Source organism: Apodemus sylvaticus, chromosome 2 (genome assembly GCF_947179515.1).
Source record: "Apodemus sylvaticus chromosome 2, mApoSyl1.1, whole genome shotgun sequence".
Lineage (NCBI taxonomy): Eukaryota > Metazoa > Chordata > Mammalia > Rodentia > Muridae > Apodemus > Apodemus sylvaticus.
The window spans coordinates 77,216,896-77,241,269 of NC_067473.1; the positions used below are offsets into that span (position 1 = coordinate 77,216,896).

Genomic DNA, 24,374 nt, shown 5'->3' on the forward strand with positions numbered 1-24,374 from the left:
CCGTGCCGGGAGTCGCGGGGCTGCGGCAGCCGCTGCCAGTTCGCTTCTGCCAGAACTCCTCCACGCAGAGACCCGGCTCCAGCCAAAGAACCTCTTTTGACACGGATCGTAATCAGAATAAAAACTTTATTTTTGTTTTGTTTTGTTTCTCAGAATGTGAGCAGCAAGGAATGTAAAACTCTCAAAACAAATCTAGCATTTTTAGCGTTCAGTTTTGCCGGATGTTACTAACCTAAACCACTATTTTCAAACTCTGGGTCGTCTCTGTTCTTATTGCATTGCTACGATTTTTATAAAGGAATTTTATTTCCCTTTCAAATAAATTTCATATGTATGCCAATACACCATTGAACAAAAGGCTCAAGAAACCTTCTGAACAATCAGGGTACAGAATTTCTTTAATATAAATACGAACGGATGGGGATAAATAATATTTAAAACTTAGACTATTCAATGCTTGCAAAAAAATATAAATAAATCTGACTGTTCACCAGCACACACACACGGAAAGACGTACACTAAGTCGTCTTCGCACAGGGAGTCCCTGTTTCAAAGCGCCTTTGATTTCTTTTTCTCGATCATTACAAGAAGTGCAATTTTAAAAACTAAAACTTAAAAAAAAAACGCAGTTGCTTCCTCTCGGGAGCCATAAAGTATGAACAAATTCACATTGAAAACTCACTTGACTAGAAAGTTTGTTCATATACCCTGTTTCTTATCAAAGAGTAGAAGGTAAAGAATGCAGGGCCAGAGGCCGGGGCGAGGCGGGGTGGTGGTAAATGTTGCTACTGATACGGACAGCCTTTCCAGCAACCAAGATTGCTACGTCACATAAACTATAAAGACGCATTACCAAAGAAAACAAAATGAGGGAGGGGTGCAGAGGAGAAAGGGGAAAGGCAAAAAGAACGCAAAACAAATAAAGGAAAAAGAAACCAAAGAAGGGTGGGTGGCAACTCTCCTGGCTCGCAGCCCTAAGCCCATCATCACAGATGAGTGAGCTTGGGCGCTTCCTGAATTCTTCCCTGAGAAGGATGGTGGGCAGTAAGGTCCGTGTAGGTGGGGTGTGGCTCCCCAGGTCCCGGCCCATGGTGGTGACCGCTGCCCAGCGGCCCAGTGCCCCCGTAGTCCATGGCAGCCGAGGTGGTGTGGGGAAGGTGAGTTAGGCCAAAGAGTGCTGGCCCAGAGTTGCTCATGGGCTCCACATAGCTGCCCCCTACGAAGACGGGGCTTCCCTGTAAGTGTGGGGTCCCATAGCTGCCGTTGCCCTGCAGGCCGTGAGCATGCGGATCGTAGTCAGGGGTGCCCCCTGCGCCTGACCCCGCCGCTGGGTAGCGTTTCTGTGGGGGAGGTGGGGGAGCGCAGCTGGGCAGGGGAGCAGGGTAGGAGGCAGGAGGCAACCCGTAGGCGCCTTGGGGGGGCTTGGAGAAAGGAGGGGGTGACTGGGGCTCATATGGGACACTGTTGACCAGTGAATGCATAGAATTCAGATAGCCTCCTGCACCGGGAGGCACGGGGCTACGACTTGGAGACTGGCCCCCAGACGAGGTCAGCATGCCTTTGCCCTTCTGGTCTTTCTTGTACTTCATGCGGCGGTTCTGGAACCAGATCTTGATCTGGCGCTCCGTGAGGTTCAGCAGGTTGGCCATCTCCACTCGGCGCGGCCGGCATAGGTAGCGGTTGAAGTGGAACTCCTTCTCCAGCTCCACCAGCTGCGCGCTCGTGTACGCCGTGCGCGCGCGCTTGGACGAGGCCTGCCCAGGCGGGCTCTTGTCACCAGCGCAGCTCTCCCCTGCCGGGATACAGAGAGGAAGAGCGGTGTCAGGGCTGCTACCGACCCCGCCTAGCTCCCCAGGCCTAGGCCTGCCCCTCCTTTCGTCTCCCCACAGAAATCTCTGTCCAAGGCCAGAGAGGAGCAGGGCTTCAGAGCGGAAACAGCCTGGTTAGCCTGCCCTTCCTTCCTCTAAGGAGCGAATCTGGGGCTTCTTCAAGGAGAGGACACAGCAGCAGGGCTCCTGCCATCCTTGCTGGCCTGAACTTCCTCTCTGCTTTACTCGGCCGGCCACTTTATTTACTGGGTCATCAGACAACAAGCTTCCTGTGAGTCGGTGTCACTATCTTGAGTCCTTCAGTGGCTGAGATGTGGGAGACCTAGTGTATACATTCATCCTGCCTGCGTGACCAGCTATGAGCTTCAACAAACCATTTTTAATATCTACCAAGAGGAGATGAGTAGACATTGTCAAACTAGAAGACCTCCTCTGAACAAAGGAGACCAGACCTCTCTGAAGCTATCTAGCTTTGGAAGAGTAGGCCAGGCCCTTAAGGAGTCTTAAGGTTATGAGGTTCGCAGTGTCACCATGAAGGCTGCTCCAGTTTGGACCACCACGTTTGCCCCCCCTGTCCTCCTTGGCTCTCTAAATACCAATTCTGGAGAAGAGCAAAAGAAACCAGAGAGGAAGGGGCCGAGGTAACCAAGAGGCTTGGAAGCCCCAGTCCCCGAGGCTAAGGTTCCTCCACTGCAGTCCAGTTCCCAAAGCTCCATGTGGTTCCCATTAGGCTGACAAGCTGAATCCCCTCCCCCAGGAGATGCCCGGCTGCCTCCGGCATTGTACTAAGACTGAGCAAGGCCTTCCCAGAAGTAAGGCAGCCAGTCCATCTGCTGCAGAAAACATTGGCTCTGATTATAGACCAGGCGTTGATTCTGACCCTGGTGATGACTAGGCCTGCTTTTATCCTGCCACGTTTCAGTATGAGGAGGATGCCACTATTTGCCTAGGAAAGAGGAGTTGTGTGCTTAGTGAGCCAGTGGTCCTAAAGTGGCTCTCTGCGGAGGTCAGAATTCCCAACACTGGAACAAGGAGGCCTTCCGACATTACCAGGCTCCAACCGCTTTAGAGAGGCCCTCGGGGACTTCAGGCAGATTTATGTCTGAGGGATCCTTACAGAGAAACCTTATCACCTTCCTAAGTAGCAAAGATTCTGGAAAGATTTTTTTCCCTGGTGTGTGTGGGGGGAGGGCACGATTTTCTGGAGATGTTCCCCTGCTCCTAGGCTGGCTGGCAATAGCTAGAAGTGGTGGAGCCTGGCGTTTGGCCAGAGGCCCCACCTCCAAAAGGCATCCATTTACCTGAGCTGGAGCCGCTGGTTTTCTGCTTAGTGTTCTGCCTTGACTCTTTCATCCAGGGGAAGATTTGTTTGCCCACGGTGGGAGAGTTAAGCAGGGGGCTCTTGGCTGTGCTGGCAGGGGTAGGGTTGCTGTTGGCACTTTGAGGGGGCGAGACAGATGAGGGGGGCGGAGGAGCTGCAGGGGTGGGCGCAGGGGGCTGTGGTGGGGGCTGTGGAGGCTGTGGGGCTGGGGGCGCTGCCTGGGGAGGAGGTGGAGGCAGAGAAGGGTCACCCAGGCCTGGGGGCTGGCTAGGAGGGCCGCTCAGGGTGCGCAGACAAGCTTCGCTCAGCTCATGAGCTTTGGGGTGGCCCCCAGCGCTGGCGGGAGACTGGAGGGAGCAGGCGGGTCGATGGTACTCAATACCATCGGTTCCCAGAGCGGCGGACGGCGCGTATGGCTGCTGACTGGCATTGTAAGCGAACCCATTGGCTGCTTGGTAGGGGTAGCCACCGTAGATCGCCGAGCTGTCGTAGTAGGTCGCTTTTTGCATCGCGATGTTTCACGATCGTGATCACACTCTCTGACAAGGGCTTGACACCCGTAAGGGAGCACATTGGCACGCCCCCGCGGTCACGTGACACTCCTCCGCCAATGGCCGCCGCGCGCAGACCTGAGGGAGGGGGGAGAAGTGCAGCGCGGTGAGGGCTCCGCGCAAATCCATCTTACTCTCAATAGCTAAGTGACATGAAAGCCATAAAAGAAAAAGTGGTCAGCAATATTTAGCAGCACGACGTGGCCCCGGGCGCAGGGAGCCGCACTATAAAAAGCTGCTGGAATTTACTGGCAGCTACAAATATTTGCTTAACTTGCGTCTGGAGTTGGGGCATTTTCCGCGGAGCAGCAGAACCAGTAAGGGCTAGAAGCTGGGTCTCTGGAGCTGAGGTCCAAACTGAGGCAGGGTCTGGAGGCTAGGTTGGGGTCTTTCTTTTCCAGAAGAAACCATGGTGTCCCTTTGTAGAGACTGAGGCTTTTTTGGGTGGGGGGGGGAATCTCAAGAAGGCAAAGGGTCATAATTTTTTCTCTAATTCTCTCTTGAGGATTCATATTTGCCCAAAAGACCTAAGATAGTCGGATTTCCTTTCTAGCCAGCCTTTCCTAGAGCTCTCAAAGGAGATTTGCATACACACACACACACACACACACACACACACATCGGCAACTGCCCTATTGGATCGTGATGTACTTTGGAAGCTGAGTTTGTTAGATAGGTGGCCTGTTCTAGTTCAGGGAAAAGGACCAGCATCCTCCAAGTGGACCCTATGAGGTCAAGAAGAGGGTGGGAGGGAAAACTTTTGAAGGAGTCTCCCTCCCTCACGCCTCTCTCTCTCTCTCTCTCTCTCTCTCTCTCTCTCTCTCTCTCTCTCTTTCTCCCTCCCTCCCTCCCTCTCTGCCCCCCTCTCTCTGGGTGGTGGTGGTGGTCTTTCCCAACTCCACCCACAAGTCACAACTCAAATCTTATAACTTTCTATATCTTTTCTCCCACCCTGTTTCTCAGGCAATTTGAAACAAGCCACCCTAACCTCTTTTTCAAAGTTACAGGAGGTTCTCAACTCTCCAGCCTCGGATTTTCTGAGGTGCTGTTATTTTGGGCAACTATCAAATCCTACCTGTTAAAACATGATGGATTAGAGAAAAAAAACAACCCACCAGGAACCTGAAAAACCAGCGTTCATCTCCATGACCACGGCTTGAACTCTCCTTCCAACTTAACGATAATAGGTTCTGTCTTAGAAACTGCTATGTAATTTGATGTATGGGGGTCATTTGGCTCCAGAGAAGGCATGGAAGCACAAACCATAAGCTCTTTCCAGACTTCCCTGATCTTTGTATACTTTTGTTGATCATGTGTTATTTAGTCCATTTTCCTGCTTCAGAAATACTAAGAAAAACAGTTTTTAAAAAACATTTTTAAAAAAAACCTCTTATCGAGAAAGTACTCTGTAGAAATGATATCTGTGTTCTCCTGCTTTTCAACTTCTGCATGGTAAACTTCTAATTCTCAGCAAGAAAAGTACCTTGGAAGTCTCACATGTTCACACCCAGACACACATTCAGAATGCTTGTCCCCCTGACCATTAAAAAAGCTATAACAATAAATCCATGTAGATAATATTTAACATTTCAAACCCTAACTATGGCTATTCAATCCCAGAGTTATTCAACTTATCTAGAAGTACCAGCTGTCAACCAGGAAATATATATATGTATTGGTGGACAAGCATCCACCAATGGGTGATTATAACTTTGTTCTTAATAACCCCCTTAGATTTCATCATTAAACCAACAATCTGATCAACATCTGGAAAACAGGCACAATTAACTTTCCAGAACCTAAATAAAATTACAGCAATACTTATCCAGAATTATTGTGTATGGTCATGAAGCCTCAGTGTTGTTTCTCTTTTAGAAATATCTAGGAAGTTACAAATAGCAGCATGAAAAGTAAATAAAGGGTAAAATAAAATTTAAGAGTGAATTGCAATTCAATGTCTTCTCTTCTCATTCTTACACTGAAAAGTTTCCATTACATTTGGCAGCATTAATGTCTGCATCATAAATTTTTGAGGTACCAAGCTTAATTAAGGTAAACGTCAGGTTAAGAAAATTACTCTAGACATTTGAACAGCAAAATATTAGATAAAACAAAATTAAGTTGATTTTGAACGTGCAGTATTTCTAGTGACTTTCTAAGCCATTAGCACAGGCTATCCCAGCGTACAGCTTCCTTGAGCCTTTTTCCTTTGTACTGTACATGGTCTTGTACAAATAACAAAATTATCTTTAAAATCAAAGTGCCTAGGGCAGCGTCCACAAACTTAAAATATGAAGTCAACTCAGAGATCCCATTGTTTGAGGTCCACAGTCACCTTGAAGTCCACACAACCCGCCCCCTCCAGCCCCCAAAGTTTCAATCTAGTAAAGAAGTTGGAGATTTGCCAGCCAGGAAACTTTGCTTTGTCCCCCCCAAGCAAAAGCTGAGGGTGGAGGGAGATTCCTGCCCAGCGCTCTGTTCCTGGACAATAACCTCCAGGTGCAAGAGCTGAAGCGAGTTGAGGAGGCTGAACTGAACTGAACTGAACTGAACTGAACTGAACTGAAGAGTACAGGATGTAAGATAAGAAGCCCTGTTGTCTCTCTACACAAGGTATGCCCAAATTCCACATCTCCAGGCTCTGCCCTTTCCTTCCCTCTCCCGAGTTTGAAAGGGGACGTCGAGGTAGAAGCCCTGGTTCCCAGCCCATTCCTCTCTCTCAATCTCTCACCAGCCCAGAAAAGTTGATGCTGGGCTAAGGAAGAGGGGAGAGTGGGGGCGGGGATGGGAGCGCGGCCTGAACTGAAGTGTGAGGGTATCAGTCACTGCCGGCGAGGAAGCTCCGGCTTGTGAACTCTTCTTGAACCGAGATTTAAGTCTGCAGCCATAAATCACCGAGACATACACTCCACCATTCAACGCTGAGAGCGGCCGGTGGTGGCCCCGCTTACCTTAACTTCTGACGGCCGCCGCGGGCTCGGGCTCAGGCTGCGGCCCCGGGTCCCCTCCGCGCGGGATGGCCACCGACCCTCAGCATCCGCCGAGCCGGCGTGCGGGCGTGCGGGAGACCCCAAGGCCGGGACTCGGCGGAGAGCCGGACCGCTAGCTGCTCCGGCGGCTGGCCCCCGGCGGACTGGGGCGGCTGGACCCCCTCCCCTCCCCTCCCCCACGCCCGCCCCCGCCCTACCCGCGGCCGCGGCCCCAGATAAGCGCTGGCGCGGCCGGGCTCCGCGGGGCTAGTGGCACCGACTTGGGTATGTTTCTTATGAATACTGCGCCGAGCAGGGGTCGGTCGGGGGGTGCGGTAAGGGGTGCCGGGGCGGGCGGGAGGGGAGAGCAGAGCGGCTAGGGAAGCGCCGGCGTGGGGGATGGGGCTGAGGCGAGGGGAGGAACAGGAGCAGAGCGAGCTCGGCGGCAGCGGGAGGAGGGCGGCCTCCCCCACCCCACGCCCTCCCTCTCCTTCCTAGGCGTCACTAAAGTCCAGGAAAATTATGCTAATGAGGACAAACGGCTCTCACAAAGGGGCTCTCTTGCCGGGTTCTATTTTTTAAGAATCTGTCTGAGAAACCACGCAATTCCCTGCCATGGATATTTTCATGGGGTGGGGGGTGGGGAAAGAAGAGAAGAAGAAATGAGTTGCCCTGACTTTGGGCAGTTTTCTTCACCTGCCGCTCCCAATACAGACACCCTAAAGCCAGTCCCTGTGGTGTAGGGCCTATTTCCAGACACCTCCCAAATGCAGCTCAACTGCCTTTGGTTAAATTTCTTGGCCTAACCTAGGGAAGTATCCCGGGGAGATGGACAACTGTCCCCACAGTAAAATGAACCTCTCTGGGCTCAGGCACACACAAAGATATTCAGAAACTTGAGTCTCCACCCCTTGTGTACCCATTGCACAGTACGGGCACGGAAGCAGGTAGCCCACGAGGAAGATAAGACTCTGACACCAACACAAATGGACATCCAGGATATTTCACCCTCTAATTAGTTGAGTGGCCTTTCTTTTGCTGGGTTGAGCAAAAGCTTAAATTTGCTTGGTAATATGGCACAACGTTAAAGAGATGGGACGGTGCCCAATGCCCCGCTCAGCTTCCCAGCTTCAGAAACAAACTCCTCCAAAGCAGGAGTGTGGAGAAAAAAGAAAAAAGGGGGAAAAGGGAGAGAAATTGAGCTTTCCTGCAATCCCGGGGCGTCAACGAGGGTCCTTCTCAAAGGAAGGTGTTAAAAATATAAGTAGTATGTTTAAACTGTCAGGGAGCCAAAGTGTCACCTTAGAGCAAAAACAAAGCCAGGGGGGAAAGGGAGAAATCAAAAAGCACTCGGGCCAGGGTGGCCTCATGCATACCAATGGTTTTTGTCATTTATGGCTGGGCAAGATTTATGACTCGGCTCCCCAAAGCTGTAAACAGAGCACGAAACAGCAAACACTTGCTCCTTATGGCGTATTGCAGCGGCGCAACTTGAAAGGGAAGAGCCCAGGACGTGTAGGAGGTGAGAGCCGGCCGCAAAAATCCGCTCGGCCGCATTTTCTCTTCAAACCCTCAGGGTCGGATGTGGCATTTGAAGAAAGAAGGCGTAGGTCAATAATCAACCCGCACTTTCTCCTCCAAACTGCTGACGCGACTCTCGCCGCCTCTCAGCTAAGCCAGCTGCAGGGGAGGCCGTGAGAACCAGACCCAGGAGTGGAGTGTCTAGTCCAAAGGGGCTGAGAGCATTGGAGCAAAGGGCTGGGGTGTATGCCACGCATACCTTTCCGGCTCCACCAAACCAAGCCCAGCAACCCAAGCGTCAGGACTAGACCGACCGGAGGAGTTGCAGGAGCCGCGGGAGAGCTCGGTGAGAGCTCAGCTCCGACCAGGGCCTCCATGCTCCCTCGACTAGCGCCCAGGTGGCTCTGGCGGTGGGCCCCAGCCGGCAAAATAGAGCTCTGATTTCAATACGCGGGTCTGGCGTTCTGGCACTTAGATTGCGGGTCACCCTGGCCTTATGCGTCTCATCTGAAATCCAAAAGACTGGCTTTGGAGCAAGCATAGGCAAGATTATTAAAATTAATAGTTTATATTAGCAGGGTTTTGTTGGCTTGTTACTGTCTTGTGATTGAAGATACTGTCTTGTGAATGCTGTTTGATTTCCACCTCTAGAAATTGCTCACTGCCGCTTTCCAGGCTAATCCCGCAGTTCACACAGCTTCTCCAAAACCACCAAGCTTTGCTTTGCTCAGTATCTGCGAGCTTCCTTCCCCATCTTCTCTAAGTCCCATGATTTCCAGAGGGACCAGAAGAAGCATTTTCTCAGGCACAGAAGAACACTTGGAGCAAAGACCGGTGCCTGATGGAACCTTTCTGCCACCCAAGGGGTGTCCTACCCATCTCTGAGGGGGCTCATCGCCCCAAGGCTCTCTGTGCAAGCCGGGGAGGAAGGTGAGGAGTAGTTTTTGGCAAGAAGTATCATTAAAACCCAAAGATGGGAAGGGAAGGTATTGAGGAAATCTGCTGGCCGGTGAAGATGAGGCTCATACTTTGAGAGTCAGGGGACCAGTCTGTCTAATAGCTAACCGTTTGACCATAACCCCAGTAGCTTTGGCTCTTTTCCTGGGAGGGGAGAAAAAAACCAACTGTGCTCGATGAGAGCAGTTATTGGCTTCTTATGGTGCATGCTTTTTCTACAGAGCCAGCTTGGAGAGTCTGTTGTTAGATGTTTATTCTCTTGCCGGCACTGAAGCCACAATAAAAAGATGCCTCTCAGAAACCTTTACCATTTCTCCTTCTTTCTAGTGAAACTATATTATTTATGAGTGTTTAACTGGGTCAAAAATGCACCAGAACTGGGTCATAAATCATAGGAAATGCTGACAAGTAATTGAACAGCAATTAAAGCTTACATTTTATTTCCAAGGGGTGTTTTAGAGCACTTGAAATGGCCTCAGTTAAGCACAGTTCCCACCGAGGTCGGCATGAGGGAGGGCAGAATCCGCCCTGCCTGGAGAAGTAAATCTCACTCAAGTCGAAGAAGCCTGGTTTGAATTTTCTTTTAAATAAAGGAGTATGGTTTTATTTTTAAACTAAAGAAGGCAAGTTTGATTCACAGGGATTCCTTTATCTCCTTCCAGGAACAAAGTAAACAGCAATCTCTTCCACCTTTCCAGAGGCTTCCGCTCTTCCCAGGAGCAGAGGGTCTCCAAAGCCCGATTAGCCCCAGCCTGGGCAGTATTTTAGAGGGGAGCAGTTTAACTAATCTCCCTCCATACTGGCAATAGCTCCCTTTCAGGGAGTATAAAGCCAGTATAAAGCCTCTGCTTGCTGAGGGCTATAGCTACAGAATTCCCTCGTCTTGGACACACAGGCAGGCTCTTTAACTCTCCGGGCTGCCTTGGGGGTGGACAGAAGGCACCCAACTCAAACGCATCGGTGGAAACCTAAAATGAGCCCCAGACCCTTGTGCAAGTCACACCGACCAAACCTCCAGGCAGCTGGCGTGCTCACCAGCACCCCTGCTTCTCTTTCTCCATCCCTTCCAGGCAGCTGTTGCTCTGGAAACAATGGCATGCCCTCCAGGTTGGACTCATTGGGTCCGGCATGGGGAACTCGGCCCCACAACCCAGCACTGAACAAAGTGACTGGAAGCATCATCAATAAAATGGCAGTGTGTCTGCACATTCTCCTCATTGATTTTCCTCTCGCCTTTGCTCAGACTGCTCAGGTCAGCCCTAAGCCTCCATCCTGCTCAGCAAACACTGGCCAAATGGAGAGAGACTCCCCTTCTCGGCTACTGGCCCCCACCTTTGTCAAGAGGTCTGACCCTTCCAGCTCCTTGCTGGCCACCTCTCCTAACCACAGCTTCCAGCCATCTCTCCTGCCTGAGATGCTCCTCTCTCTGTCTGGAGCTTAGCTCTTGCGACTTCAGCCTTTCAGGCTGCAGTGAGACAAAGCAACCCTAACTAACACTAGATATTACTGGGCCCGTCTTGTAGCCCCCCAGTGCCCTCTCCTTTACACTCCACAGTACTTTCCAGGGAATTAAACTCAGAGTCTGAGGAGCAACTGGGAATCTTTCAAATGCTTTCAGTTCTAAAACAGAAACAAAGGAAGACGGAGGGTGAGGGTCCTGTGCATGATCCAGGGTCTCCTCGCCTGACCTCTGTCCCTCACAGCCATAACTCACCCTAGATATGAACAATCAGAGGAAATACCTTAAAATAAATTCCATCTTCCTGGTGTGGCCGGGAGTCCCATCGGCTAGCTTGCCCAGAACTGCTCCCTGAGAGCTGAAAACTGCAAACCGCTTGCTCGCTCCGGAGAAGGGGAAGGAGACGGAGAAGGAGGAGGTGGGTGCGTGGGGGTGGGGGAGAAAGCTCTCGCTCTAAAGAGAACCTAGAAAACGTAATAGCAGGCAGATGAAGCCTGCCTGGGTCTCCGCTCCGAATTCCACAATAATGTGCAGTATTATGTGCTCACGTGGTCATACGTCAATTGAAATCCTTTTATTTGAAATAGGGGATCACTGCAGGAACCCAGTTTCCAAGCGGAACATTTAGATTTGCAAGAGGAAAAGTAGGAGAGTGTAACCAGTCCAGGGTTGGAGTTCTATCTTGCCAATAGGAGTAGGAGGGGGTACCCTGCACACGTACACACCACACAAAGATGCTTGTCTCCACTTACATTTCTTTACACACACTCCAAACACAGGGAACAGAAATGCTGTCTGTCTTCTCAGAGTCCACTTAACTTTCCCTATGGCCTCCCCTTTACAGACAAATTGAATTCAGCATGCCCAATCACCACCCCTCCAGGCTTCTCTGACCCACAGTCTAGCATATCAAAAGGCAAGAGCCAAGCCCAGAAATGACTGACTAGTCACTGGATCAGCCTGCAATTGTATGGAGTTTGCTAACACCCACGCCATACACCACAGCCACGGATGAAACCAAAGGCCTATAATTACCTGACAAAATGTTAAAGTGTCTGCTCCAAGTCCAGTTGGTTTTGTTCAGAGGCAGCCAACTAAGAAAGCAGCCGTGCTCCGTTATAGAGTTGTGGGTCAGGATTTTGCTAAATCTGGAGAGACCTAGTGCCCTAGCCAAACCCATACTTATGCATTTCCTCAGTGCATAGCTGAGTGATACATGAAATTATATGCCTCCAAAGATGAAAAATGTAAGAGGAAATGATCTAATTGCCTATGAAATCGGGGAAGCGCTGAACGCCACTGCAGTCTCATGTGCTAACCTCCAAGTCAGCCTGAGACCCTCCCCTCAGACTGTTCTGTAGTCTCACCCCTAAGACAACCCCGCATATACCAGCTGAAACTGACCTGAACCAGTTCTGCTTAGTAGAACCCGTCTAAAACAAATGAACTGCCCCCTCAGTCTCCACCCTACTCCTGCCTCCTATTCGATGACATTACCTACACATCTCAACTTTTCCACGGGCGGCGTCTAAAAAGTTTCCTGCTTTCATTTCTGAACTCTTGAGTGTTTTGAGAATGAGGAGTCAGTCTTCAGCTGGCTCTAAGTGTGGCGCTTAATTGTAGCAACTGCAGGGCACTGTGGCACCTCCCTGTTTTTCTCTCCAGAAGGGACCCAGAAGGGGTCTGTTGAGAACACAAGGCCCTAAGTGAAGAGGGCGAGATATGCGGCTCATGAGGGATCAGGGTGCACAAATCACAACCTTAATAAAAAGGTGGGGCTGACCCCTTGGAAGTGGGGACTGCTCTAAGCTGTTGGCATCATACTTCCAAGGTTCTGGCTGGGTTCTGATGGATAGAAACTCCCCAGCCATGACCTAAGTCACTAGCTAGAAAGGAAGCATCTGAACCTGCCTGGTCCAGGTTGGGGGGGGGGGATAGAAAACAGACCAATGCTGGCTTCCAAAACATATTCTTCTGTCCCACAAGGATTCAGTCCACTCATCTTTTGTGTCTTCGGCTCCATGTGATACCCACTCCCCAGTCATTCACAACCAGCTTTTCAGATACCATAGAAAGGGACCTAGAAATATGGCCAAGTCACTGACAACTCCCTCCCCCAGGTTTTTGCAGAGGCATCTGTTCAAAGATGAGAAGAGCCCCCTTCAGAACTCTTTCAACAGTTTCAAGCAAACTGAAACTCTGAAGGCCATAAATCAACAGTAGCAGACTCTGGTGCTGTTTCCGAGAAGTAGCTTAACTTCACTGAAGCCCACTGGTATCTCAGTCCCATGCTGGAGCCTGTATGTCACCCACATACCTACTGACGCCCCAACTGCTGCTTAACAATTAACATTAGGGATTGATGGGGGTGGGGCCGAGAAGGGGAAAGAATTCAAAGGAGGAAGTCAAAAGAAATTTAACTTATGAGGGGGAAAAAAACCAGCTTGGGTTGGGCAGCCCACACAGGGACCCAGTGGCTGAAGCAAACTGGGGGTAGGAGAGTCACTAGCCTCTTTCCACTCACCCCACTGTGCCAGGGCTGAGACCCATGCTGTGAGCCAGGCCGCCAGAGCCAAACTGAGGGAAAGTTGGCTTGGAAGGAGCAGGTGACCAAGCATGCAAACCATTAGTCAATATTTGCCTGGCTGCTGGCAGATTAGATATATCTGTGCTCAAACATTGCAATCTGATTTCTCTATCAAAACGACTCAAATGATAAATCTTTATTTAACATGAGTTATTTCCTGTGGATACAACTGTAGTACAAATGGGCTCCAAGCTCTCTAGACACAAGTGGATGTATATATCATGTTGTACTAGCACAGCTTTTAATATTGACAATTGTCCTGTTATTTGCAGATATGCAAATCACAGAGTTGTAAGTTCCTAAAATGTTCCATCTATACTTGGTACACACAGACACCCGTAGATGAGAACATAACTCCATTACTAAGACTGTTTACTTCCTATCTGATAAAATAATTGTATCCCAAACCACATCCCAGCCTTAGAGCGCCACTGAGTATCATGTTGGAATTGATTAACAATCTGATATCTTTCTGGGGAGCAAATTTTAGGAAAGAATTAGATCTAGGAAACAGAAAGCAAAATCTGAAAAGTTTGTTGTTGTTTTAAGAAGCAATCCCTGAGTTGGAGATACCTCATTGCTCAATGATAGACTGCTTACTTGCCCAGGATACTCAGAGGCCCTGGGTTCCATTCCCAGCACAAGAAGAAGAAAATTAACCCCTGAAAGAACAAAGCAAACTCATCTGTTCATACTGAGCTTCTGAGAGCTATTCCAGCAGCCCCTCCCCCAAACAGGCCAATAATTTATGGCTCTTTTACAAGGTAATAAACCACAGTAATTACCTCCCTGCATCTCAAACTAAGAGAACAAATTAAGCCAGAACTTAAAAAGAATTTTAAAGAGTTTCCCCCTTGTTCCAAACAGAGAAAGAAAAAAAAATTCGACATAGAGGATCCTAACTTTTGCTGTGGAAAGTATTGTGGATCTGGCTCTGATAAGAGACTGGGGCAGATTCTGCAAGGCCTACACACTGGAAAGACTGCAGAGGAGGCAGAGAAAATGCAGGTGGTGGAGACAAGTTTTCTCAACCCAGAGCTGGGACTGACTGGCAGTCTCCAAACTCACAGCCTTCATCAGTTGGCAACCACAGCCCACTTTGCAACTGCCTTGCTGCCCTGGGCCCTACTTGCTTTTGCTTTACAGTTCCTTGCAGTGGTCTGTTTGGGGCTTGTAGAAAGACACAAACACACCCCTCAGGCTCCCCCTTCTTCATCTTTGGCTTCTGCATTCTCTGCCTACTGCAGCTTTGGAGCTCTTTGTCTGCCTCGTGCCCACATGGTCCTCCCCAAAGCCCAGCTCCAAACTCTGCCAAAGTTAAATATTGACCAAAATCCCTTTCAACCAGCTCTAGTTGCCAGGAGGAGGGGAGTACATGTCTCCCAGCCTCCTGGTGCAAAGCCCCAAGCTGGGAAAGGGTTTAGTGCTACACTTACCTCCAAAGATGTTTAAATCTGAACCAGCAATGGCCTCCAATTCCAGGTGCTCAGGGAATCCGGGCACTCTGCAGACAAATAAACACCAGAGGGTGAATAGTGGCTGGGAAGGAAGGGAATGAAGACTGGAGTTAGAAATGTGTCCTGTGTGGGCGCCAGGGTGGCCCTAGGGTGACGCGGACATGGAGTTGTCGCCAGGGCACTGGTCCATGAGACACACTCATAGCTCGAAATATTCCAGTCTACGAATGGCCCGAAGATGGTGATTTATTTTTGTAAAACAGATACATATTCCATCTCTGCACCCACAATCTTATTTTTCTTTTGTTTAGCTTTTGGGGTGTGGGGGGGATGAATGAGAGGGAGGGAAGAATAAGACAGCGTTGCTGGTGATGCTGGGTCCAGTGGCCGAGCTCTGGATGTACCCCAGCTTGGGGAATGTGAACGCAAGCTTTATTTTCTTTTGCAAACAATGGGAAGCCTTGTCTGGAAGCATTCAATCAGACTCTGCTGAAACCTCACTAATAGCGTTCATTTCTGTTGGTGGGGAAATCAGACCCCTGCTCAGCCCACAGATTTGAGGCAGTATTGGGAGGTTTTGTCCTCTGATTTACCCAAGTGTAGAGCGAGCTATTCCTTGGTCCTGGTGGGCTTGCAGGGCTAAAGCAATGCCCAGTCACTAAAACCAGACCAACTGCTGCTGCCAGAAACCAAGCAAGACCAAAGTGTTGTACAATAAATACCAGCCATACCTGTGTAAGCTCCCCAGCTCCCCCCCCCCAAGCCTCATGCTTCCCCATTTCAATAGCTCCTTGCCTGCTAACCAGGAAACGGCCAAGGTGCCTCCAAATAGCTTTCTGGCATCAGGAAATGGCCAAGAATGGTACCAGCTTGATAGTCCTCTGCTGAGACCTTGCAAAACTCTTGCTTCTACAGCCTTGACCCTAAATCACTCACTTCCACCTGCCAGTCTGCTCCAAGCCAGCCCTGCCCTGTGTAGGTTTATCCTACACCTATGCAATCCAGCTGACAGCCAGCAAAGAATCGCCAAGAAGCTGGGGAGTCGCCTGATTCTTGGCTTGGGAGCCTCCTAGAATGCTGAGGGGTAGCAGCAAACTGGCAGCTTGCTGCCTTAGGTCACAACTCCACCGGCAGCCTTTGCCCTGTACAAGGGTGCTTAGGGCCAGCATCTACGGGGGGGGGGAGGGGTGCGGGGGGGGGGCTTTGTCTTGTCAAACTCCTACTCTTCCAGGGGAGAGCCCCTGGCCTTGGGTCTCCTGGTGTGATCCTGATCAGGGTGGGCCAAGCTGCTGTGCACTTGGCTACTCACCATCATCCCAGAAAGATTTGAGCCCCTTTCCGTTCTCCCCCTCCCCCTCCCCTTACCCCCTCCACGTTCTCCTCTTCCTCTTCCTCCTCCACCACTATCACAAGCACACCGCTTAGGAGCATTGTAATTATTATGGTTATTATTGTTGTGGCTATCTTTTTTATTCTCAAGTCTAATATTCAGGGTTCCTGTTCCCCATAAATCCTTCAGACTAATGAGTCACGGAGAGACGCTGCTGCTCGCTCGCTCGCTTGCTCGCTGCTCTCTGCTCGCGTCCCTCCTTCTGCAATGGCTGCAGCCGTTGTGGCCTCTCTCTCTCCCGCATTTTTTTGGCTTCTACTTGCTCCCTCGCTCGCCTAGCGCTGGTGATTTATGAACGCCGGGGAAAAATTGAACAAAGCCGCGTGCTCCTCCTGTGGTATCTCTGAAGCCTTCCCCAGCGTGAATCAGAACATTACCAACTGTCTGCTCGTCTGTCCCACTTCATCACCAAAACCAGGATATGACCGCAAAAAAAAAAAAAAAAAAAAAATGTCTGAGCCGGAACTCACATTTCCCTGGACACAGAGCCTCCCTGGACTCCCAGCAATCTTGCAAGAAAGCCTTTGACCTGGTGATCGCCGGACAGCTCAGTTCTCCACGTTGAAGGGCTCTTGCTTGCCCTCCTGAAGGATTTAAATGCCTTTGGAGATAAATCTGAAGGTGTGTGTATTTAAAAATCAAATAGGAAGTTGAAGTCTCACTACTGAGAGATTCATTCCTAGAAGTGGGGCCCTGATGTCTCAGATCCATTCCTGATTATCTGCATTAATTATTTAACGAGTCACATGACCACAAAAGATCACAATTTCAATATCTCCCTCTACTCTGACAGGCGCTACACCTTTGTCAGTTGCAACCAAAGCCCATACTTGGCTTTTTTGTTCCCCAGCCCCCCCCCAGAACACAAGCACCCTTGCCCTAAAAGGGAAGAGCATGGAAGTGCTACGGCTGAGCACAGCAGAATTGGTCATTCTGGGGCTACTAGCCCAGTAAAGTACCAGACATCCCTCACCTGAACCCAGCAGTCAGCCCACCTGCTGGAGTGCCAAGACAGTTTAGTCACATAATGCCCCAGGGCAGCTTTAATGAGACATCCCTTCTTCTTTCAGACTATGCACACACCTGTGTGAGCTGCACAGCAGCAGCAGCCTAGATTCATATATGAAAGATGCCTATGCACTCCTGTCCATCCAGAGTGAGGCCAACGGCTCGACAACCTACATGCTCATTATCTTAGAGAGCTTTAAGAGTCATTCAACTGCTTCCATGCCCTCAGTGTAAACTGAGACAAGTGAAGCAAAATGGACTCCTTTCACCTGGAACCCTTCAGGTCCTCGTCAGATTAGGAGCTCCAAGGCAGCAGCTGTAGATTAGAAGGCTTCCTGACACCTCCTGGCACTATCCCACGTCTTCATCCCCTCCTCCTCTGACTTTCATACCATCCTCTTTGTTGTTGTTGTTGGTTAGTTTGCTTTTGTTTTTTCAAAACAGGGTTTCTCCTTGTCACCCTGGCTGTCCTGGAACTTGCTCTGTAGAACACGGTTGGCTTCGAACTCAAAGATCCACCTGCCTCTGCCTCTCAAATAATGAGATTAAAGGCGTGGCCACCACTGCCTGGGAACATACCATCCTCTTTGAGGTACCTCTTTGAGGTGCAAAGCACTTTTGTTTTGTTTTACTTGATCCAGTGTATAATATAGGAAAGGGATGCCAGGAACAGCTGTCGGGAAAGGTTGAGTCTGAGTTTGTACTTGGATATATATATATGTATATGTATATACATATATATGTATATATATTATATATAAATATTATATTATATATATAATACATGTGCATATATATGCATTTATATGTGCAGGCATCAATAGAATGCCGGTGAAGGCCTTTGCTTGTACAGAACCCACTACATTTATTCTTTGAGGTGTCTCTCCTTCCACTCTAAAGAGTTGCTGCTGCTGCTGATCTGTTTCTCTGCTAGAACTGCTGGAGAGAAAGCAGCAGGGGACAGTGACACAGTGTGAGAGAGTAGGGGACCAGAGGTGCCCAGGAGATGTGGTAGAAGGGAAGAAGGAGAGGGACTAGGGCACCCCGGGATTGCTGGTATGAAGACAGAGTCAGTGTGAGTTGGGCCCACCCATATATCTGAGTAATCTTCCCATGAGCTCCATCCTGGGTATTAAGTACTCCACTCTGCCTGTCACAGATGAATTCCTGCTGTAATAAAACACCGGGTATATCGTAGATTTCAGCAAAACTAGCAAAGAACGCCTGCAAACTGCCATTTTTCTTCAAGGGGGAGAGTGTTAAGTACTTAATTCAAACTGTGACCATTAAAGTGTCTCCTATCCGATTTAGGTTGATTTCAGATGTTGACAAAACTTTTCTCTCCAGAGTCATGCACAGCTTGGCTCTGTGACTAAGCCTGGTAAGTGTGTATTGAGGGGAGAGGGGAGATAAGGGGGGAGGGAACAGGAGAGCATGTGCAGGGGTCGTTTTGGTAAGAGAACCCTACAGCTTACACAAAATACTGTCTTTAAAGGTCAAGGGTTTGAAAGACTAGTAGGTTTGCTTTAAAAAAGAAAAACAATTAATGAGATAGAAAATTTGTCCTCTCGGTGAACTCTTATGGCTGCCCTGACAAAGGGCAGACAATGAGGGATTTTGCACAGTGAGATTTTCTAAGCTGTTACAGCAAGCCCCCTTAAAGGCTGAATCACAAATAGAACGCCTACCATGAAGAGATGGCATAATCATTTGTAGCATTTTCAATAATCCTGCTTTTACAAAACACCAGTACTATCAATTGTCAATACAAAAATGCTCCCTTATCCCAAACCAGCAGGAAAAAAAAGTGGCCTTGACTCTCACTTCCTTTTCTGAATGAACAAGTGAAAGATATCCTACCTACCATGATCTCCAGGTGAATCTTTCAGATGTGTCCTTCCCCACTGAGGAGAAATATAAGAATTTACCTTATGTGATGAAAATCTGAGTTAAAAAATATTGAGGTTTTGTGGCTTGATACTCAATTTCCACTGAGTGATTTTATATATATATATATACATATATATATATGTATACATATATATATATGTATATATATATATAAATCCAAAATGATGCCTATTTGCCTGAGAGAAAGCATTATTTACAAGATCCCTTCCTCCTACAAAGACTTTTCCCAGAGAATGCCTTTCAGAATTGCTGTTGAATTACAAAGAAGTATTTATTGTATGAGGTGATTAATGATTCCTGGGGAAATTGCTATTTTCAGTGTGATTTAATTTTGCTTTACAAGTGTGTGTAAGTGTAGGGGGAGGCTAATAAGTTGTAGCAGCAGCTACATAACCTTCAGAAATGCTTAGCGCCTGTTCACACCTTAGAAAACGCTCTTTATGCCAGGTTCTTCCTGACCTGGGAAGGTGTGTGTGTACTCCTTTCCCCATGAATTTTCTTGGCCTCTCAGAGACTAGAGCCCATTGCTTCTTTCTAAAAACTGGATTATCTATGCGGAGAGAGGAGATTTCCCTGGTTTGGACAACACTGGTGGCTGAGCTTGATCCACTTAGGAAAATACAGAGCTAGATCTCTCTGTCTCTCTCTCTGTCTCTCTCTGTGTGTCTCTCTCTCTCTGTCTCTCTCTCTCTGTCTCTCTGTCTCTGTCTCTCTCTGTCTCTCTCTCTGTCTCTCTCTCTCTCTGTCTCTCTGTCTCTCTGTCTCTCTCTGTCTTTGTCTCTGTCTCTCTCTGTCTCTCTCTGTCTCTCTCTGTCTGTCTCTGTCTCTCTCTCTCTCATTTACCATGAAATCCCACAAACTGCTCTGTTTCAAGGCCAGGTTGGCACTTCTAATATTATGTGTAGTGTGTGTGTGTGTGTGTGTGTGTGTGTGTGTGTGTGTGCCTGAGCACCAAATTTCAACCATTGCACAAATACTAGAGTTACAGAGATTGAGAGATGAGTTTTTGTGTTTTCAGAGTCTGGACCTCTGGGAGTGCACAGTAATACCACAGGGCATTTGAGGAAAGTGGCCCAAATTTGTCTGGCTTCCTTCCAACAGTGAACTCTTCCGGATCTACCTTTCTTAGGGTGCATTTTGGGGTGCATTATGCTTCTTATTTCTTCCTAGGGTACTTTGGAGAGTGTGGTGGGAAAGTTCACTTTACTCTAAAAGCACTTTTTAAAGAAGCAAACAAAAATTCCCAAGCTGTGCTCAGCGCGAAGACCTTAAGACCAGCCAAAAACCAAAAGGCAATCTCAACCCTTTGCATAAACTATTTTTTATCTCCAGGGAAACAGGCAGATTAAGTGTGAAGGTGCAACAAATGCCAAGGGAGCGCGTGTTTCCAAGTGTGCTCAGAGTTCAGCCTGTAGAACAGCTGCAGCAGCTCCAGGCCTCTGCTCTGAGAGGGCTCACCTTTCACTGCAGGGGCAGACACATTTCTATGCCTTACAGAGACTTGAAGCCTGAGAGCCTGGCCAAGTTTGGGAAGAAGAGCTGTCTAGGGCTCAAGAGCCTCTTGCTTTTTGGAACTTCCATTGTGGGTCAAACCTAGCAAGAATTCAGATCAAGTTGAACACACACACACACACACAAATTGTGAGTGTACTCAGAATGTGACCCCAGCTCACCACCCTGTCTACAAGGCTTCTGCATGCTAGGTCCAATATCTCAACCAAGAGGAGGCTTGGGATGGTTTGGTTTGGTTTGGTTTTAAGCTTAGAACACACACAAATCTGTCTCTTAGGTTTTTAAAGTCTTAGAAATTGAAGTTTATTCTTAGCACATTCCTCTTTATACAACCATTTCGCTCTGTACAGTTTGCAAGTGGATCTAAATGCATTTCCCTCTCCCCAAGACTGTGTGCCCCAGAATAAGACAACAATATCTCTATGACAGTATCTTAAATAAATGCAAGGAGAGGAAACTACATGCCACACCTACCATCAAGGTCTACACACTTTGAGAATTAAATAATCTGGTGAGGTCCACAATGTCTACTCAGTAAAGCTCATGTGAGCTGCTTTAATGCAGAAGAGGAAGGTAAGGAAGCTGGGAACCAACCGGCTTGCTGCTTCTGCTTGCAACAAACATACAAGTCTGAGCCCCCAGTCAGCACGTGCTGTCTGGCTGACTCAAAGGTAGTCGATGGCCAGTGTTTCCTTACAGGTGTCCAACCCTGGCAAAGCTGTCCAGGTCAGCAGGTTCTTCCATTAAGCAGTAACCAGGACAGACGTCCTCTTGGGGGGTCACACACCGACACCAAGCAGGGATACTGTCATCTTTTTTGGTTATGGTTTCCAGCAAGTTGGATTTTGTTTTGGTGTCTCATATTTACTTAGGAAGGAGCAGATGAGGACAGGAGCAGGAGATGAGTAGGGCACATACGTGACGGAAACTGATCTAGGTCTCTAGATTATATGGAGGAGGGAATGGGTGTGGAAGCACCAGGGAGAGGGTGGGGATGGGGGTGTGGGCTGTGAGTTTGTGCTTTCCCAGGCGGGCCGGCAGGGGCCGAGGCAGGGTTGGAAGATCGCATCTTGGTGTTGGGAAGTTTGTGGTCTTTCTTCCACTTCATTCTCCGGTTCTGAAACCAGATCTTGACCTGGCGCTCGGACAAGCAGAGCGTGTGGGCAATCTCGATGCGGCGGCGCCGGGTCAGGTAGCGGTTAAAGTGGAATTCCTTCTCCAGCTCCAAGACTTGCTGCCGGGTATAGGCGGTTCGAGAGCGCTTTGGCTCACCTCCGTTATAACTGGGGTTGACTGAACGCCAGAACCCCGAAAGAGAAGGCCAAAGAGGAAGAAGTAGAAGAGGAGGAGAGGAGGAGAGAGGAGATAGGGTGGGGAAGAGCAATTGGACATCATCATTATATAATAACCTGACACCAAGTTCACACAAGATACATAAAAACGGCAAAGAAAATGTTTCACAGGCTATTGACAACGGGAAACACCCGAGAGCAATAAAGAATGGTGCTGGGCATTGGGGCTGAAGAAAAGCTTCAAAGACACATGGCCGGGAGCCTCTGCCAGGGCAATTAAATTTATGGGGGCTATAATTACTGCCCTAACAGTTTGGCGTCTCGTAAATCTCAGGATAAAGGGACCCTGGGTACAAAAGGGTTCTCACGTTAGGACCAGGCTGCGGGCGGCGCGCACACACCCACAGCCAAAGCGCCGGCCAGATGGGGGTCCCCTCCCGCGCCCTGCCCCGCGCCCCCTCGCCCGCTGCCCTCCCGGCGGCGCCACATACCGGCGCTCACGTGGATCTTCTTCATCCAGGGGTACACCACCGGCTCCTTGCCCTTCGGGCCCGCCGGGCCCTGGTCCGCCAGCAGCAGCGGGCACGCGGGGGCGCTGCCCCCCGTCGCGACAGCCGGGGTGGTGGGGCCGGGAGCGCAGCGCCGAGGGGGCGCAGGGGGCTGCGGGGCCGGGCTGGGGTGCGCGCCGGGGGCCGGGGACTGCTCGGGTGGCGCGGGGCTGGCCCCGCGGCAGGCGTAGGGACAGGCGGCGGCGGGCGCGGGGTACAGGCCCCCGGGGTAGCTGGGCTCGCGCGCCCGCGGCGCGTAGTAGGCGGGGGGCTGGCGGGCCGCGTGCGGGTTCGGGGCCGGCAGGTGCGGGGCGCTCTGAGGCCGCGGGTAGCCCGGACCCCCGCCCACGCCGCCGTCCCCACCGCCCGGGCCACCGTGCGGTGCGAACTCCTCGAAGGGAGGGAACTTGGGCTCGATGTAGTTGGAGTTTATCAAAAACGAGCTCATGGTCATTAATTTGTGAAGTGCAAAAATACTAATTTTTCTCGCGGTGTCGTTTTTCTGCGCTCGCCGAGGCCCCTCCCCCTCTCGCCGCGCTTCCCATCCCCCCCCTCCTCCCCGGGCCCCGGCGCCCGCCCCTGCCCCCGCTGTCAAACGCCTGCCCCTCCCCCTCCCGCTGTCGCCGCCGAAGTTCGCGCCGCTCCTCCCCCGCCCGCTCGCGCTCCCCGTGGCCCTGCGCGCCCCGCCCCCGCGCCCCACGTGCTGCGATCCCGCCAATGGGAAATCCGCGCGCGCGGACCCGGATCAGGAAACGCGCGGGGGATGCGTGATGGATGCTGCTAGCCACCGGGGCGGGAGGAGCGAGATTGGGTTCCTCGGACCCCCCAACTTGGATTCCGGCTGAGAAGTTGGGGCCTGGTAGACTGTGGGTCCTTTCGAGCCCTGGTCGTGCCCGCGTCTGACCTAGGCCTCTGTGCAGCTGGTCGCCACGACTCAGCACTGACCTCCAGTCCAACCAGGCTTCTGGTGGTCCTCCGAGGGTTCGAGACCCTCCAGGAGAGGAAAGGGTACTGGCACCAAGAAGCAGACCCTGGCTTTTTATTTTAGCTCTGGAATAAAACGAAGGAGGCCTACAGACCCATTTGTCTAGCCCGTTGATTCTTTGCCCACGCCCTGCAAATCCACCGGGCTGTTAGGGAGTCCCTGCTTTGCGAAGCCAGGCTGGAGCTGCACAGGGAGGATGGGTGGAAGGGCCGCTGAACAATCCGGGCAAGGAAGGACAGCAAGTGAGGGCGTTCTACTAAAACCTCGTGGATACTTATTTTTTTCCTCTTTTGTTTTTCAGACGCAGAATTTGTACATTATTTTTCATTTAAAGATTTGGAACCTTCCTACATGCAGTTGATGGAGGTGCTGATGAGAGTTAAATTTGCCTCCTTTACCAGGAGCTATTGTGATACCTCCACCCTAGAGTGGGAGTAGAGACGACGCCTGCACAAAACCGGGCTTCGAATCGAGTAACTTCGCTTTTCAGAACAACCAGCAAACAAAACCAAGTTTGAGATACAATAAGACCCTTCCTGGTCTGATTGTCAATCGCCCTTCTTTTGGAATTTTCCCTCCCTTCTTTTGGAGGGTGTTTCCTCAGGCAGGATCTAGAGCAAGGGCTATATTTACAGGCCAGCCTGTAATTTCTGAATTGCTGAAAATTAGCATTTTAACGATATCAGTAGCTCCGGAAAGGAGGGAGAAAGGGACTGTTGCCTGCCATTTGGTAATTGAAATTTGATGGGTAAACTAATTATGCCATTATTAACAAATAAATTACTTATTAATTCCACCTAATGTTGATCTTTGAAGTAAATACTGATGCCTCATTCGTACTGTATTTGTCCTCTTCCCTTTTTTTCTGAATAGCAGACACGCCTAGATCCTTTGCACGACAGTAAAGCAGTGCAAACTAGCAGGTCACCCTTCTAAAAATGACTCTCCTGTTGGCATGCAAAGCGATTGCAGTTGGTGCACCTAGTTGTTTTTCAGATAGCAGGATAGAGCCACAGCCTTCTCACAACTGAGTCTCAAACGCAGACAAGGAACGCTATAACCCAAGCCTAGAGACAC

At 49.8% G+C, this 24,374-nt stretch overlaps 2 protein-coding genes across 3 annotated transcripts; both read right to left on the reverse strand.

Moving 5' to 3' along the window:
- Positions 1-614: 614 nt before the first annotated feature.
- On the reverse strand, positions 615-14,694 carry Hoxa3 (homeobox A3). 2 transcript variants are annotated; one of them, XM_052173743.1, is made up of 3 exons: positions 14,631-14,694; positions 3,131-3,779; positions 615-1,792 (listed from the first exon to the last, which is right to left on the reverse strand). In XM_052173743.1, exons 2-3 carry the CDS (start codon positions 3,657-3,659, stop codon positions 987-989), a joined length of 1,335 nt encoding a protein of 444 aa, XP_052029703.1. In that variant the 5' UTR covers positions 3,660-3,779; positions 14,631-14,694; the 3' UTR covers positions 615-986. The 2 variants fall into 2 exon arrangements, with proteins under 2 accessions (XP_052029703.1, XP_052029702.1); XM_052173742.1 differs by lacking the exon at positions 14,631-14,694 and adding an exon at positions 6,653-7,347.
- A 6,072-nt stretch (positions 14,695-20,766) lies between these two features.
- Positions 20,767-22,825, reverse strand: Hoxa4 (homeobox A4). The gene is made up of 2 exons (XM_052173746.1): positions 22,256-22,825; positions 20,767-21,765 (listed from the first exon to the last, which is right to left on the reverse strand). The coding sequence occupies exons 1-2, from the start codon at positions 22,764-22,766 to the stop codon at positions 21,419-21,421; spliced, it is 858 nt and encodes a 285-aa protein (XP_052029706.1). The 5' UTR covers positions 22,767-22,825; the 3' UTR covers positions 20,767-21,418.
- Between the last annotated feature and the right edge of the window lie 1,549 nt (positions 22,826-24,374).

Bases quoted from the DNA above. Each gene is read 5' to 3' on its own strand.
- Hoxa3 (XM_052173743.1), bottom strand. From the start codon at position 3,659: ATGCAAAAAGCGACCTACTACGACAGCTCGGCGATCTACGGTGGCTAC. The intron at 1,793-3,130 runs GTAAATGGATGC...GTATCCCGGCAG, and splicing joins AACCAGCGGCTCCAGCTCAG to GGGAGAGCTGCGCTGGTGAC.
- Hoxa4 (XM_052173746.1), bottom strand. From the start codon at position 22,766: ATGACCATGAGCTCGTTTTTGATAAACTCCAACTACATCGAGCCCAAG. The intron at 21,766-22,255 runs GTATGTGGCGCC...TCTGGCGTTCAG, and splicing joins GAAGATCCACGTGAGCGCCG to TCAACCCCAGTTATAACGGA.